Source organism: Eublepharis macularius, chromosome 5 (genome assembly GCF_028583425.1).
Source record: "Eublepharis macularius isolate TG4126 chromosome 5, MPM_Emac_v1.0, whole genome shotgun sequence".
Classification (NCBI taxonomy): Eukaryota; Metazoa; Chordata; class Lepidosauria; order Squamata; family Eublepharidae; genus Eublepharis; species Eublepharis macularius.
The window spans coordinates 147,606,506-147,622,995 of NC_072794.1; the positions used below are offsets into that span (position 1 = coordinate 147,606,506).

A 16,490-nucleotide genomic window follows, 5' to 3' on the forward strand; every position below is an offset into this window, starting at 1 on the left:
ACAGAGATCAGTTTAAACCTAGGCAATGTGTTTAAACCTGGGGGATTTTCTCAATACTGAAAGTCTCTCTACACAAGACACTTTACACAGGGACACTCAAGTGAAACACTTGTCCTCCCGTTCTGGATACACATGCACTGCTTGGGAGACAAAGTACACTTCAATATAAAACCACACAGAAAGTAAGTCACTTGAGCATCCCCATGTAAGATGTCTTGTGTAGAGAGATTCTCAGATGCTGTGCTCTTTTGCTGTTCAACTGTATGTAATTTTTTCTTGTGTATTAGTTGTATGCTATGTTCTTTAAGATCAAAATTTCTTTTTCTGAAATTGGAATCATTTGGTCTCTCCAACGCTCAAAAAGCCCAATGCATTGGCTCACAATTATAAAAGCATAAGAGAGAGGCAGGAAGCGCCTAGTTGAGCATATGCACCTAGTTGAGATTTCAAGGATATCCCTTCTACCTCCATGTTGGTAGAATTGAGGGGATTCTGAATCTGAATATTAATAGAAAAGAGTCCAGTAGCACCTTTAAGACTAACCAACTTCACTGTAGCATAAGCTTTCGAGAATCACAGCTCTCTTCGTCAGATTGTATCTGACGAAGAGAGCTGTGATTCTCAAAAGCTTACGCTACAGTAAAGTTGGTTAGTCTTAAAGGTGCTACTGGACTCTTTTCTATTTTGCTACTACAGACTAACACGGCTAACTCCTCTGGATCTATGAATCTGAATATAGAGTCTGACTGAAGGACACCAGATGGCAATTTTATTAATAACCTACTGGTGGCAGCAGAGAGCAAACCCTACTTGAATCCTTCCAGTTTTAGCATATGTGCTGCCGAAACTAGCACAAGAGCAAACCCCATTTGTGAAATGATTGGTATAAAAGCTAGAAGGGTCATCTCCTCACCGTAGTCTTGCAAATTAAAACCTTAGTCAGCAGATTAAATCTTTATTTCCTACGGTAAAGGGGGGGGGGTGCTGAGAGGTCATTTTACCACACACCCCAGGCACATTTGCAATGCTGAGAGCTTACTTGTTGTGTTTTTTGCTGCTTTGTCGCAACCCTTAAAACAGCTTTGCCCCATGTAGGTTCTCAGTGGGGCCAGTTCATTACACCTTGTATGGGAATTACTTTTTACTTTCAGGCAGTTTGGTGTAGTGGTTAAGAGTGACGGGACTCTGATCTGTAGAACTGAGTTTGATTCCCCACTCCTCCAATTGAAGCCAGCTGAGTGACCTTGGGTCAGTCACAGCTCTCCAGAGCTCTCTCAGCCCCACCCACCTCACAGGGGGATTGTTGTGGGGATAATAGTAACATATTACTATTTGTAAACTGCTCTATGTGGGTGTTAAGTTGTCCTGAAGGGCAGTATATAAATCGAATGTTGTTGTTGTTGTTGTTGTTGTTGTTATTGTTATTATATCCATGCGATTATTGCAGACTTAGATTTACTGCAATCATCTCTTCACCTTTTGATTAACAGTTAGTTTGTGGTTTCTCCTCTCTGTATAATAATTCAATTTTAAATTTTATTCTGAAATTATAGTTACCCTTGAGTTTATACAGCTGTTAAATTTTGTCATCATGTTTATTTACATCTATGATTGCCTATATATTTAAATATTTTATTTCCCCTTATGTTTCTAAAAACTAATGAGCTGAATAAAGAAAGAATTACTTCTTATTAGCTATCTTTAGATTTTGCCAAGTTTGAAACTGATATAATTGCTGGCAACACAGGGCTGTTATTCCCAAGAACACGGCCCCTTTTGTTCTCTCTCAGTACTGTCCGAGTAGTAAACAAGATTATTCTGAATTTCCAGTCCTGCAGGATGCTGCTTCATCAAGCACAGAGTTCTCTGTGGTGTTTGTGTTTTCTTTTCATTTGCCAGTATAAACTCTGAGGTTTGCCATTTATATTCTGACATTGCTTTTCCCCATCCCTACTAGACTGTAAAGGGATTAATGTGGCTTGTAAAGAGATTAATGTCTCCAAGAGATGTTAAATTATGAGCGAATAAAACTAGATGCTCTTCAGATATGAGATGCTACAGGAAACCCCTTTCAAGAGCAATAGCTATAAATCTCAGCCGCTGTTGACTTCCTTATTACAAGGAACTCTAAAGAATGTGATAGAATCACGGCACAAATTATAGTTTCAGAAATATCATGGGATTCAAATAATGGCCTGGATCCCATTTAATATTTCCATGGAGGGAAGAAAGGCAAATTTCCATTGATTCCCCCTCCTGTGACAGACCTCCAACACCCCAGAAGCTGTTGTTGTGAGTTCTCTGTCCTCCAGGAGCAGCATTTCAGGGGGCTCATAGGGCTGTAGCAGAAGTCACACTCTGGGAACGGAAATCCTTCTGTCTGCAAAAATACTAGCCTATGAAATGACACGGTGTGATATTTCAGGGAAAAAAGACCACCCAGTACAGCCCTCCAGGTCTCAAAAGCAGAGGAGGGGTGGGTGGGACTGAATGCCCTCTCATTTAAAAAAATGCCCTGCCTGTGAAAAGAAAGAAAAATTCTATTGTAGCTTATACTCTGATGTGTTCCATGCAGGGGATTTAATCCGAACAAATCCCAAAGTTGTTCATTCAGCTACCTGGGGGGGGAAAGTTAGCATAAAATCCCCAAGAGAGATGATTTGTAATCTTCTCATTGCTGCAAAAATGTTGCTTGCTCAGAAATGGAAATATAATAATCCAATTCTGCCACTAAAAACTGATTGCTGGAAGGATATGCTGAATTGTGCTTGAGTTATTGCCTAAGATCTAGAGAAGGGGAGTTTAAGCAAGTTTGATTTGTGGAAGGAATGTGAACTTTCCACTCATGTTATTGGAAGAATCATCATCATTTAGGGTGGCTGCCAAAAATCTGGAACACCCTTCGGGTAAAGCAAATGGTCATTCAGAGGGAAAGAACTCAATATATGGGAAAGCGCCTGATGTATGCTGGGGAGGGTCATGCTGGGGGGCTTGTGAATTGGCCATTTAGGTTACAGAAAAATGAACCACTAACCTAGAAGAAGGCCACTGGTAGTAAGTTAGATACCCGGAAGTGAAGTTACAAGACATTCCTGGAGCATCATGGCAATGTCATGACATCACTTCCAGGTACATAACTGGAAGTGACATCACAGCATTGCATTGCTGCAATGACACTTTTCCCCCCTTTATTTTTGCCCCCACTGCCCCACCAAGCAGCAACATCAGCCTGGGCAGCCGGAGCCCAGAGGTGGGAAGACCTGGCTGCCCTAATTCAACCCCGTAAGACAGAAACCTCCTTGCCTCCTTTCCTAGAAAAGTTAACGAGAATGATGCAAACAAGGCTCTTCTTCCTCTGTCCTTATGAAAGACTTACAGACTCTATGGATTGCCTTCACAGACTCCCAGAACGCACTTTAAGGAACTCTGTTGTAGAGGAATGTGTGAATCCACTGTCCTCATATACTGTCTTTCTTAAATTAGTATGTTGGAACATATTGCAGAGCTCTGGAATGGCACTCAGAATCTGTTTTCCGTGGCATAATGACCTGGTTTTCCCAGGTCATTTTTTTTCACACACACAAAAAATCGCACTTACGCTCTAAGCATGACTTTCTCTGCATTAGGGTCATAATCCGGCAGTTGGACATCAAACATTCGGTCCATTAAGAGGCGTGCATATTGACCAAAGTCTAGCTTGCAGCGGGATTCCCAAAGCACTGCATCGTAGGAACGGGGGTCCAATAAGAACGTGATGAATTTCCCTGCAGCTTTAATCTCCAATGAAAAACAAACAAGCCGTCACAAGACAGAACCTTGATAGGTATCAATTAAAGGAAATGAATACATTTTTACCCCCCAAAAAGTATAGGAAACAAGATGGCTTTCTGATTCCATGTTCAACTGTTTTCATTGCCAATCACCCCAAAACAAAAGCTCTTACATTTATCATCATTTATATAGCAAAGTTTTAAAAAAGCATTGTAATTGCTCATTCTCACAGTAGGATTTCCATTTTATAAATGGAAGACAGAGCTGAGTGTCAGTGGAAAAAAAGGAAACTTGGAAATTCTATGGATAAGCCCACAGCCCAACACTACCCACCCAATAACCATATGCAGGGCTTTTTTAAAGCAGGAACGCGGTGGAACGGAGTTCTGGAACCTCTTGAAAAGGGGTCACATGGCTGGTGGCCCCGCCCCCTGATCTCCAGACAGAGGGGAGTTTAGATCGCCCTCCGTGACCATTTTCTCCGAGGGCAACCCACTGAGTTCCACCACCTCTACCAGCAGAGGTAGTAAGGAGGATGTCAGTTTCCTTTATGGTTTAAGTCAGTCACTTTCTCAGCCTAACCTACCTCACAAGGCTGTTGTGAGCACAACATGGGGGAATGGTAAGCTGCCCTGAACTCCTACAGCAAAGGGTGGGAGGAAAAAATGATATGAATGTGGATGCCAATGTTAAAAAAAAAATTTGCAGGATGTATGCCTCGCTAGCCACAAAAAATGAACAGGATATACGCACTGTGAAAATATCCCCATGCTTCTGCTTCATTGCAGAGAGGAACTTGGCAGCATCTCTGCTAAATTCCAGAGCGTGCCCAAGCCATGGAACAAGGCCTTTATCAAGTGGCGGTTCACCTGGCAGCCTGGAAAGGAGAACAATATATATACACTTTTCATAATCTTATTGCTTAATCATCCCAAATCCATCCATCACATGTTTAAAATTTTATCTTGCATTCATAGACCATACAAAATCACACTGAAACCACAATACAGAAAGGACACTAATAACAAAAGCAAAAATAGCAGAGAACTATAAAAGAAGAAATCCCAGACATGCTCAAGCAGCCCAGAAGGTAAGAGTTTCAGAAGCAGGAGATTGTGGGGATTTCTTGTCTCAAAAAAGCAAACACTAGGGGCTCAACTCACTGGGTATGGCGCAGGGAGTGGGGACTGGGTTAACACCTTCTCCTCCACAATTTCCCAAACAAAAAAAATAGCATTGCTTTAACTGCTTGAAACATTGGTAGAGAAGGTCATTTCCCCCATCTAGGCTTTAAAAAGCTCAGGAGATATGATTTCTCCCAGGAAAATGGTGCTGGAGTGGGAACACTGACCAACCCAAATCACCTTTTCTCCTGTGGCTGCTTTTTGAGAAAACACTGGGAGACCCAATCAGGGATCGTACTTCTTGTCCAGAGAAATCCCATTTCCAGTCTTCAAAAGTAAAGAGAGAGCTGGCCAGGTGGGCTTTCCTTGGGCAATGAACTCCACAAGCACTGTAACACTCTGGATCTAGTAGCCTCTGTACAAACATCTGGCAGACAGAGGAGTAAGGGGTGGGTGGTCCAGGATATGTAAACCAGCAAAATAGCCAGATGCATGCCGACCCAGCATAATTCAAAGGCCCTCAAGAAAAGTCAGATCTTCACATCCATCCAGAAGACCTTTAAGGAACCAGCCATTCTTAATTCCTGAGGAATTCCCAGATTCTAGACCTACTCAGGGCCAAGCTACAAGTGATGAATGACACAGGTTGGACACTTGTCAGCTTCTCTCAAGTTTTGATGAGAAATGTAGGCATCCTGGTCTTGCAGCTTGGCTCTCCAACTGCTGTCCAATGGACTTTTCAACTGTCACTTGTCCAACATTCCGCCAAGCTGCCTACATTTCCCATCAAAGCTTGAGGGAAGCTGACCGGTGTCCAACCTGTGTCATTCGTCACTTGTAGTTTGGCCCTCAGAAGACACTCCTTCAGTCTCCATGTGTTCTATCAAGCAACTGAGTACAATTTAGAGTCTAAACAAAGTTTGTTGTAAATCTTAAGCAGGCATACAAGTGCTGCATCATTCAGTAAGGCAGCCTATTTCCAGGCCAAAATCCCACCCTTCCTGTTTCTTGTCTTACCTCTCCCAGCAGGCTCTATTATTTATATCCACTGTTATATCGGAAAGAGAAGTATGTTTTTTAAAAAGCTGTGAGCAAAACAGGGAGTGCATCCTTCAGAATGAAACCAGGCTGCATCTTGTGTGGGAAGGACACAGCAAGCATCAGTGCCACAGGTGGAGGAGAGGTTGCTATGAGCACACATAAATAAACTGGTCCTCTGTAAAATGACTGGGCACTGGGTAAAACAATATGTGCCTTACTGCTCCAACTAGAAAAACCTATGCCTTGATGGAGATAAGAAAGAACAGTTCTAGTCAGGGTTTTTTTTCTGGGAAAAGAGGTGGTGGAACTCAGTGGGTTGCCCACAGAGAAAAAGGTCACATGGCTGGTGGCCCCGCCCCCTGATCTCCAGACAGAGGGGAGTTTAGATTGCCCTCCGCACCGCTCGGCGGTGCGGAGGGCAATCTAAACTCCCCTCTGTCTGGAGATCAGGGGGCGGGGCCACCAGCCGTGTGACCATTTTCAAGAGGTTCCGGAACTCCGTTCCACCGCGTTCCCCCTGGAAAAAAGCCCCGGTTCTAGTACATTTTTACCCAACACCCTTCTTCCAAGAGGCTCAGAGCAATAAACATGTTAACTGTTCCTCTCAACAATCCCGCGAGGTAGTTTAGGCTGAGAGAGAGAGAGCGTGACTGGCAAAATTATCCAGCAAGCTTGATGGCAGTGCGGGGATCTTGGAACACCACATGTTTGGCATCTAGAAGTAAGCAATTATTCATCTAAATGGTATTCAGATTGTTTTTTAAAAAAAAGCATTCTAAGTAATTACGTAGAGTAGGCCAATTCTGTATATTTTCAGCAAAGTCTTCAATGCTACGCAATCCTAAAATAAGGAAAGTTTTCTATTTTATAAGGAAACCTTTTATAGCTACCACCCTTTTCTTCCTGGTAGGACACCTGTGTATCTTGCCAAGTTGGGGGAGGGGGGCTGCATATCAGATAGGAATCAAACTGGTGCAGCCTTTCCTGGTTATGGAATGGTAGGGTTGCTAACAGGCCTCGAGAAAAGTGTCCTGTCCGTTTAATAGAGGCGTACTGTGTGAGCAGTTGATTTTCATGGCACTGAGGTAAATGGCATCACCTGGTAAATAATCTCACATTTAGCCAGTGCTGGCCCAAGGTTTTTGGGGGGACAGGACATTTTTCTCCAAGAAAGTTGGCAGCCTTACATGCCACTAAGGGGGGTTCCTAATCTGTTGTATTTCTGCTGTCACATGGTTGTTTAAGGCATAAGAGCCCTGCTAGAAAAAGTTGGCACTGAAAAGACAAACTCATCAAAGCAATCTGCTTTTATTTTGATATGCAAAGATGGAAATGTGCTCTTTTTCTTCAACTGCATGCTAACACATATATGGATGTGTTCTTTTTGCCATCTTTAGCTTAAAAAAAACACATATATTTACTCAGCCATGGTCTATGAAAAGTAAGAAGGCTTCCTTCTCCTCTCACCCTGCACGAGATATCTGAGATTTGCCCTCCTCCCCTTTCCTTCCTACCAGAAGCAGCATAACTAAAGATAGGAAGTTAAACATGAAACGTTTGTCCTACACAATTATTTCTGCACATATCGTATTAACAAACACCTCTAACTGAAAGCAGCTTCTGGCTTCCTCTGCAGATTGTTGCTAATATGAATATATATAGAATAATACCTATTGTACAGTACAGAGATTGAGTTGTGATTCAGGAAATCCTTTATTCATTTGTGACCTCTGCTATAAGCTTACTAAATGGCTATTGACAACCCACTCTTTCTCATCCCCAGTCTGTAGTGTGGGTATAATAAAACTCACATACTCTGCAACAACACCCAAATAATGTATGTGAAATGCTCCAAATGCTTGAAATGTTATATTCTGCCTATCTGACATTTTTTTATCCCATCTTTCCCTCCAAGGAACTCAAGGAAGCTTACATGGTGCTAACTTCCCTGTTTTATCCTCACAACAGCCTTGTGAGTTAGGCTGGGCTGAAAGAATGACTTGCCCAAGACTATGCTGTGAAATTCACAGCCCAACAGGATTTTGAATCAGTCCTACCAATACATAAAACTGTCTAGCTGATTACTATCAGTTACTAGAAAAGTGGCTAACATTATGACTGGCCTGTGGGGGCTAGACTACTACACAGACCCCTACATAGGACTGCCAACTGCCTGGAGAATAAAATGTCCTGTCAGTTTAATACAGGATAAATACATGGGAATCGTTTTAGCTACCCATTTCCACACATTCGGCCTCTATTAAAAGGATATATTCCGGTCCAGTAACACCTTAAAGACCAACTAGATTTCCAGGCTTCCTTAAAGGGACAGGATATTTTTTCTTCAAGCCTGCTGGGAACCCTACCTCTGCAGGACACAGTGCTTTCCGTTTAGCCACCAGAGTGGTTCTTGGAGGTGAAGCCTGGGCAGCAGTAGAGATTCTGAGCCTCTGGGAATGTGCACTGTACTTTCCAGCTTAAACTTCTGCAGGTCCACCCAGGCTGTCCTTGACTCAGCAAGGATTCAAAGCCTGACAGAACCCTTCATAATACAGCCACCGCTTCATGTATTCACTAGGCTGCTGAGGACACTTACTCATTTACTCGTTTTTGCATAAGAAGAGTCAAAATGCACTGCAGGGGGAAGGGGAATATCTGATATCCTTGATCAAAACATGGACATATGTAGGCAGAGGATGTAAAGTTCCCAAAGGAACAGAATTATAATTAAAAAGGCAAAAAAAAGTGTTTATTATAAAAGGGCAATGAGAATGTGTAAAGCTTCTAAAACTTTTAAAAATGGAGAAATGAATTAAAATGACTGAAATGAATTAAAAGCATACAAACATGATACAGGCGTTGCAGTAGCCACAATTACAAAAGTGATGTTGGAGCATGGACAGGAACTGTGTGCAAGATGGGTCTCAAGGAGGACCAGTCAACAGCTTTCCTTTTATTCTGGGACCTGGCTTGCAGCACTCGTATGCTTTTTGGCCGAGGACAGCAGCATCACAGGTAAGGTTCGAGTCCAGTAGCACTTCGAGTCTAACAAGATTTCCAGGGCTTTCAAGAGTCAAAGTTCCCTTTGTCAAACACCTGACAAAATATCTGACAAAGGGAGATTTGTGTTTTGAAAGTTATACCTTGGAAATCTAGTTGGTCTTTTAGGTGCTATTGGACTCAAATCTTGCCCTTCTACTGCAGACCAGCATGGCTACCCACCTAAAACCAGCATCATAGGTAGTAACACTGCAGACAGAACTCTCCAGCTATGAATGCAGGCAGCAAGACGGCTTGCAAGTGGGTGAGGGAAAGGAGAGGTGGGCAGGAGCGCTGGTGGTGAGCAGAGGAGGGAAGGAGATCTATGGGCACTAGAGGTGGGCACAAAACAAAATACGAACCAATGTTCATCATGAAACGGGCCTTTTTTTGGTTCACGAACCAGCGGTTTGTCGGAGGGCATTTCTGATGAACCGTGATGATTATTAGGCCTGTTCGTTTGGTTCATTAATCGGTTCGTCACTGCAGACAGCCTGCTGCCGATCAATTAGTTTCCTAGGCAACAGGGGGGAGGGCTTTCTGCAGATCTTCTGCTGCCCCAGAAGGGACGTATTCATGAAACAAATGATCCGGTTCGCAAACTGGGCAATTTCATGCTGGTTTGTGGTTCGTGAAACACAATGAACCACGAACCATAACGAACCGCCATCTTCTCAGTTCGTGCCCATCTCTAATGGGCACTCTTCTGCAAGGCTTCCTCCAAACCTGAAACCATCCCTCAGTGTCTAAATGAGCCTGGTCTCCTTTGTCTCCTGAAAAGCATCCATTTCAGCACTGCAAATGGCTCTTAATCCTGTGTTTGTCAATGTCTTCAGTCCCAGAGTTCTGTAGAGTTGATAAACCTTCACAGAAATAGAAACTTGCTTTCGTGATAGCCAAAAACCAGCCACACACTCTTCCATTGTTGACCAATAGCTTAGTTTACGTAAACTGTGGTCAATTCTGTTCTAAAAATGGGCAGGCACAGCGACGTCTTGGCGGCCAACCCCGCCTGACAATTCAAAACCAAGAAGTTAAAAATACAATGTTACTAAAGGTGTTTATGATTGCCAAGAGTCTGAAAAACACTTTGAGCTGTTCCTGTAGACATTATAAAGTCCATGGGTGCCTCTGTCCTCAATACTGATTTGCTAACATTTTCAAGGACTGGGGGCTATTTCACACATTATAAAGAGGCAAAAGTGTTTGGTTGCTTCCGTGTGAGACGGTTCTCATCGCCACTGTGAACGTGGAGGCTAATATTTACAGAGCAGGCTGTTAAAGGTCTTGTCTAACCTAACTTACAGCTATCCAAACTATTCATTGTTTATTCATTGCATAAGTTAAATGAAGACGCATTTCCGTCCATCTAAGTTTTAACCTGCCGCCCCAGGAGCTCAGGATAGCTTATATGATTCACCTCCATTTTATCCTCAGCTTTATGGCTGGGAGGGCAGAAAAGGAATCCAGAGCTCAGCAGTGCTAGTTCAGCATTCTAACCATTACACCATACCAAATTGTTTTTGCCAGTGCTGAACCTATTTCTCCAAGGTCACCATTTTTATTATTTATTTATTAATAATATCAACAATAACAACATCATTCAATTTATATACCACCCTTCAGGACATCTTAATGCCCACTCAAAGTGGTTTACAAAGTATGTCATTATTATCTCCACAACAATAATCAACCTGTGAGGTGGGTGGGGCTGAGAGAGCTCTGAGAGAGCTGTGACTCACCCAAGGTCACCCAGCTGGCTTCAAGCAGAGGAGTGGGGAATCAAACCCAGTTCTCCAGATTAGAGTCCTGGCACTCTTATCCACTGCACGAAACTGGTGAAATGAAAGGGTATCAAATTCATCAGATCCTAAAGGGATTCTTTGTGTTGTCTGAAAGACTTGATAGAGAAGTTGGATGTGTAATTGGTTGTACACTTAACTGCAGCTACAATATGCCTAGCAGCATATGGGGGGGAGGCAGGGCTAATCCATCTTTAAATTCTGATTGGTATGATCATAGGCAGAGATAAAATTATTATATTACTGCAAAAGCCAAAGAAGTACTGGTTTGTACATAGATAAATTTGTGCCAAAACAGACCATGTTTATAACATGCTGGAAAAATAAATTCCAAGATAATGTATGCCTGATATGTATTTTGAGTTCAAATTAGTTATAGTTTTGTATTTATTGTAAAGTTTGTTTTTTTTACTTTTTTGCACTACAGATTATGGTGGTGGAGTGTGCTACCAAGACATCGCTGATTTATGGCAACCCCTGGTGGGGTTTTCATGGCAAGAGACTAACAGGGGTGGTTTGCCACTGCCCGCCTCTGCAGCCCTGGTCTTCATTGGAGGTCTCCCATCCAATTACTAACCAAGGCTGACCCTGCTTAGTTTTTGAGATCTGACAGGATCAGGCTTGCCTGGGCTATCCAGGTCAGGGCACTTATTATAATAGAGCTATACAAATTATAATAGAGTTTAATTTAAATATAAGTTGTGGTGCAACATATTTTTAGGATTGCAATAAATATAAGTTGTGGTGCAACATATTTTTAGGATTGCAATAAACTATATTTCTTAGATACTTGCCATAGGATCCCTTGCAGTAATGTAGATGATACTAGAATGCAGTGTCTGGATTGTGCACAGTTGCATGCCAGAAAGCTGTTTAGCATCATGTGTGATAATTTTGTTTGTTTATTTGTTTCCTCTATAGTCCACTTTTCTCACTGGGACTCAAGGTGGATTGCAAGTATAATTTAAAAAAAAAACTTTTTAGTCAATCAGTAAGTGGATTAGAAGATATGATAGTTCTGAGATATGAAAACAAAGATTCGTAGTATGCAGTTGATGGGGCACTCTTCAAACTGTGCCACAACAGCTCTCTGCAACAGTAAAAAGCATACAGCGGACCCTGTTCATGGCACCAACCTGCTGTCAGCCAGACCTATTGGCATAATTTTTTAAACAATTCTATACAATTACTTGAAAGTAGCTAGAAATTTTTCCAATCTGCCTTGTTTTTTAGACACAGACAGACAGACAGACAGACAGACAGAGGTTCTGATGCAAGTTCATTAAGAACTGGACTGCCAAAAAATAACTATATATGCTGACAATATTTTACCATTCATGGCAACATCATTTTTTAAAAGGGATCCTTTCTTTGCTCAGCCTTACACACAATTTATTGATTCAGGGATCCCCCTCAAAACTTTCCTCCCTGCCTGCAGTTCCCAGACGGGAACGCTGGGGCACCTGAAGCGGCACCTTCATTTTAGGCAGTTGTCACTGTTTTGTTCATTGTATACATTGTACTGTTTCTGTTGCATTGTCCTCTAATTTTGTGACGAAGTTGTCATGCATTTTCTCTTGTGTGCGTTATACTGATTTATTGTCTGTATTATACTCATTAGAGGTGGACTGTAAATGAAGTCAATAAAATAAAACGGACCTCATTAACCTGCAAGTGTTGGTGGGATATAAAAAGTAGCATTTCTTTCTTGCTGCCTCCAAAATTGTTAGATCCAGAGGTGTTAGCCGTGTTAGTCTGTAGTAGCAAAATAATAAATAGTCCAGTAGCACCTTTAAGACTAACCAACTTTATTGTAGCATAAGCTCTCGAAAGCTTATGCTACAATAAAGTTGGTTAGTCTTAAAGGTGCTACTGGACTCTTACTAGTTTCCAAAATACTTAGTTACCCTGTACTGACTCTTGCCCCTTTGCTGGAGCCCTGAATTCTTTAGTGGCTTTAGAGCTTTTGGCAAACACCAGGCTTTAGCACGAACTGGGCCCATTCCCCTCTCACCTTTCAAGGCTTCCTTAAGAAAAACACAGCCGCAAAGAAAGAAATTAACGATGCCAACATCAATAATATTTGCTGAGCAGAGGATGTCCTGTGAGGCATTGGAAAAGGACAACCGAGTGAAATTTACATTCCAAATCGTTACAGATACAAGAATCTGATCCTCCTTTTATTTGTTCAAACCCCCCCCCACTGATTTTTAATCTATGAATGTTAGTGAATTATTAATTATAACTTTCATCAAATCAATTATGTACTGGCAAAAAGTGAAAGAAGCACAAAGGTCTTCACAGGCTATTCTCTCGCACTTTTAAAATGATTATGTGATCTGGGCTTTTCCTATTTATTTTAGCCTATAATTTAACATAGACAGTTAATAGACTTTATAAATAAACAGAAAATTATTCCAGAGATGAAGCTTTGTTGATCTATCACAACATAAACACCACACAGTCAAGAAGCTTAATTTTTTGTTGTTTATACTGTTTGTTGTTTTAATAAAGGACTATTACGTGCAATATAAATGCTTGTATGCACATGGTATTTTGTAGATTAACATAAGCAAACATAAATCCCTGCCTAAATTTACTCATATGTATGCCTGCCCAGACTTTCTCTAAAAATCTCCAAGAAGGAAAATTCCACAAACTCTGCATGCGGAGCTGCCCTTATAAGCACGAATACTGGAGAATAATTTGAAGGGGGGCATAAATGTGCGGTAGAGCAAAGATTTTGTCTTGGGCATATTTGATCTCATCATATGTCTACTGTATTTTTAAACCTAAGATAACAATTATCATAAATCTAAGGTCACATTTTAAAAAGTGACTAACAGCCCTAAGATTAAGAGCAAGATCCAGGTCCAATAGCACCTTAAAGACCAACTAGATTTCAAAAAATCTAGTTCGTGTTTAAGATGCTGATGGACCTCAATATTGCTCTTGAATAGCAGACCAAGGCAGCTACCCACCTGAAGTCCTAAATTAGATCAACAGTGCAACCCTATGTACTGTAGTCTATTTCATTATAGGACGGTATCTTGAACCCCATATTCTTTATCATCTGTATTCTTCTGAGCGGACTGCATAGGGTCGACCTGTAAGAGAGGGGCGGGCAAAAGTTCCTGATTTTGAGGTGGGGTGGACTATATGGCCTTTGGGCGCCCCAAACCCTGTGAGCATAATATCCTAGCTGTTTTCACCCGCGACATTCAAAGCGCTTTGGACCTCCTGTGCATTCTTGGCGTGTACATCTGAACTCGTTAAACACGGATTCAAACGCAAGCCTCCTCTGAATGTCGTCCATATTTCGTTCGTTAATGGAGGAAACGAATATCCGTTCACCCGGAGCGGTGGACATCCGGGACTAAGAAACGAAAACCCTCAAGTCAGCAGCCACGTGTGAATACTCCCTTGGGCTGGCGTGGGGGAGCAGAGGACTGGGATGGGGTCCCCGAGGAAGGCGCAGCCACGCACCGGGAAGGTCCCTTCGCAGCGGGGAGGATCCCAGCGCCTCTCCCTGCCCTTGGAAGCCACTTTCCCCCGGGAACAGGTGACAGAAACCGACTCACTCACCGACACCTCCGGAGGCGAGAAATCAACAGCAGCAGCAGCAGCGGCAGGAGTAGCCCGAGGCAGGCGGCGGGGCACAGCCACTCCATGGCTGTCTCCGGGGAGCAGCAGAGCCGGAGCGCAGAGCCCCGGCCGGCCCTCCGGCGGCGCCTTATGAGCCGCCCGATCTCCGCCCCGCGGACTCCCTCCTGGCCGCCCTCCGGTCCCTTCAAACCCCCGGACCGGGGACTCCGTCCCAGCCCCACCGCCCCCGCCTGCTGGGAGTGGCTCTCGGTCGCGCCGGCTCAGCCGCCAGCCAGGTGCCCGGCGCCCACCCTCTCTGTCCTCTATGGATGGGCGCAGCCCCGATCCGGGAACTCTGCCTGGCAGCTAAGATTTCGCCTAGCCTCGGCACTCCTCACCCACTGCGTGCCCCACGAGTGAATGTATTAATAAACCATCCTCGTCTTAGATCCGAAAGAGTAAGCCCGGCAGGACCTCTGAGCGTGCGCAGAGTATTTCCCGCCATTTGGAGAACCCGCTGGTACCCCACGCCCCTTGAATGGTAGGAACCCCAAAGAAAGTGATTCTGTGACTCTATAGACACGCGATGGTGAGAGAATAAAGGGGTGGAAAGAACGTGATATGAAAAGGGGGGAGGGAGCAAGGATTTTGCTGGGCCCATTAAGCTGAGGTGTTCCATTATTTTTTAGCGGTGTTTATGTTCTGCTTCTGTTCTGAGGAGGATTTGTTACTTTAAAATTTATTTTACTTCATTTATACCCCATCGTTCTCTATCCAATGTGGACCCAAAGCAGCTTACATCATTCTCCTCCATTTCCCCCCTCTGAATTAGATGAGGCTGAGAGGGTGTGACTGGCCCAAGGTCACCCAGCAAGCTTCCATGGCAAGAGCAGGGAATCGAACCTGGATCCTATGAATACCGGTTTATTTTTATTTATCCCATTAGTACTATTTTATCCTGCCTCTCTTCTCCTTCTCAAGGTGGTGTACATCATTCCCCCCTCCTCCATTTTATTCTCACAACACCCCTCTGAGGAGGGTTAGGCAGAGAAAGTCTGACTGCCCAAAGTCATCCAGAACGATGGTTGTTGTGGGTTTTCCGGGCTGTATTGCCGTGGTCTTGGCATTGTAGTTCCTGACGTTTCGCCAGCAGCTGTGGCTGGCATCTTCAGAGGTGTGGCACCAAAAGACAGATCTCTCAGTGTCACAGTGTGGAAAAGATGTTGGCAGGTCATTTGTATCTACTCAGGAGGGGTGGGGTTGAGCTGAGTCATCCTGTAAGAGTTTCCCAGGGTGTGGAATGCTAATGGCGGGAGGCTTCACTGTATCCTGAGGAGGTTCTTTTGCATATGGATTGGGGCTTGATGTGCTAATCTTCTCTGCAGGGCTATTGTCGAGTGTAGAGTGTTTTGTTAGCCTGGTGTTTTTCAGAACTGGAAACCATGCTCTGTTCATTCTTAAGGTTTCTTCTTTCCTGTTGAAGTTTTGCTTATGCTTGTGAATTTCAATGGCTTCCCTGTGCAGTCTGACAAAGTAGTTGGAAGTGTTGTCCAGTATTTTGGTGTCCTGGAATAAGATACTGTGCCCTGTTTGAGTTAGGCTATGTTCAGCCACTGCTGATTTTTCAGGTTGTCCAAGTCTGTAGTATCTTTCATGTTCTTTTATTCTTGTCTGGATGCTACGCTTTGTGGTCCTGATGTGAGGGGTCTCTCCCCTCACCTCTGCAGGAGTATACCGTATACCCTGCAGCTGTGGACACTCTACACCCGACAATAGCCCTGCAGAGAAGATTGGCACATCAAGTACAAATCCATATGCAAAAGAACCTCCTCAGGATACAGTGAAGCCTCCCGCCATTAGCATTCCACACCCTGGGAAACTCTTACAGGATGACTCAGCTCAACCCCACCCCTCCTGAGTAGATATAAATGACCTGCCAACATCTTTTCCACACTGTGACACTGAGAGATCTCTGTCTTTTGGTGCTACACCTCTGAAGATGCCAGCCACAGCTGCTGGCGAAACGTCAGGAACTACAATGCCAAGACCACGGCAATACAGCCCGGAAAACCCACAACAACCATCGTTCTCCGGCCGTGAAAGCCTTCGACAATACATCATCCAGAAA

General features: G+C 43.4%; 1 protein-coding gene across 1 annotated transcript in view; it reads right to left on the bottom strand.

Annotated features, from left to right (window-relative positions):
• Positions 1-14,448, bottom strand: part of PTGIS (prostaglandin I2 synthase) — a 52,798-nt gene extending 38,350 nt beyond the window's left edge. The window contains exons 1-3 of the mRNA XM_054980449.1: positions 14,363-14,448; positions 4,525-4,648; positions 3,599-3,777 (exon numbers count right to left, since the gene is read on the bottom strand). Of these exons, the coding sequence (XP_054836424.1) occupies positions 3,599-3,777; positions 4,525-4,648; positions 14,363-14,448 (389 nt within the window). The remainder of the gene's footprint in view (positions 1-3,598; positions 3,778-4,524; positions 4,649-14,362) is intronic.
• Positions 14,449-16,490: the final 2,042 nt, after the last annotated feature.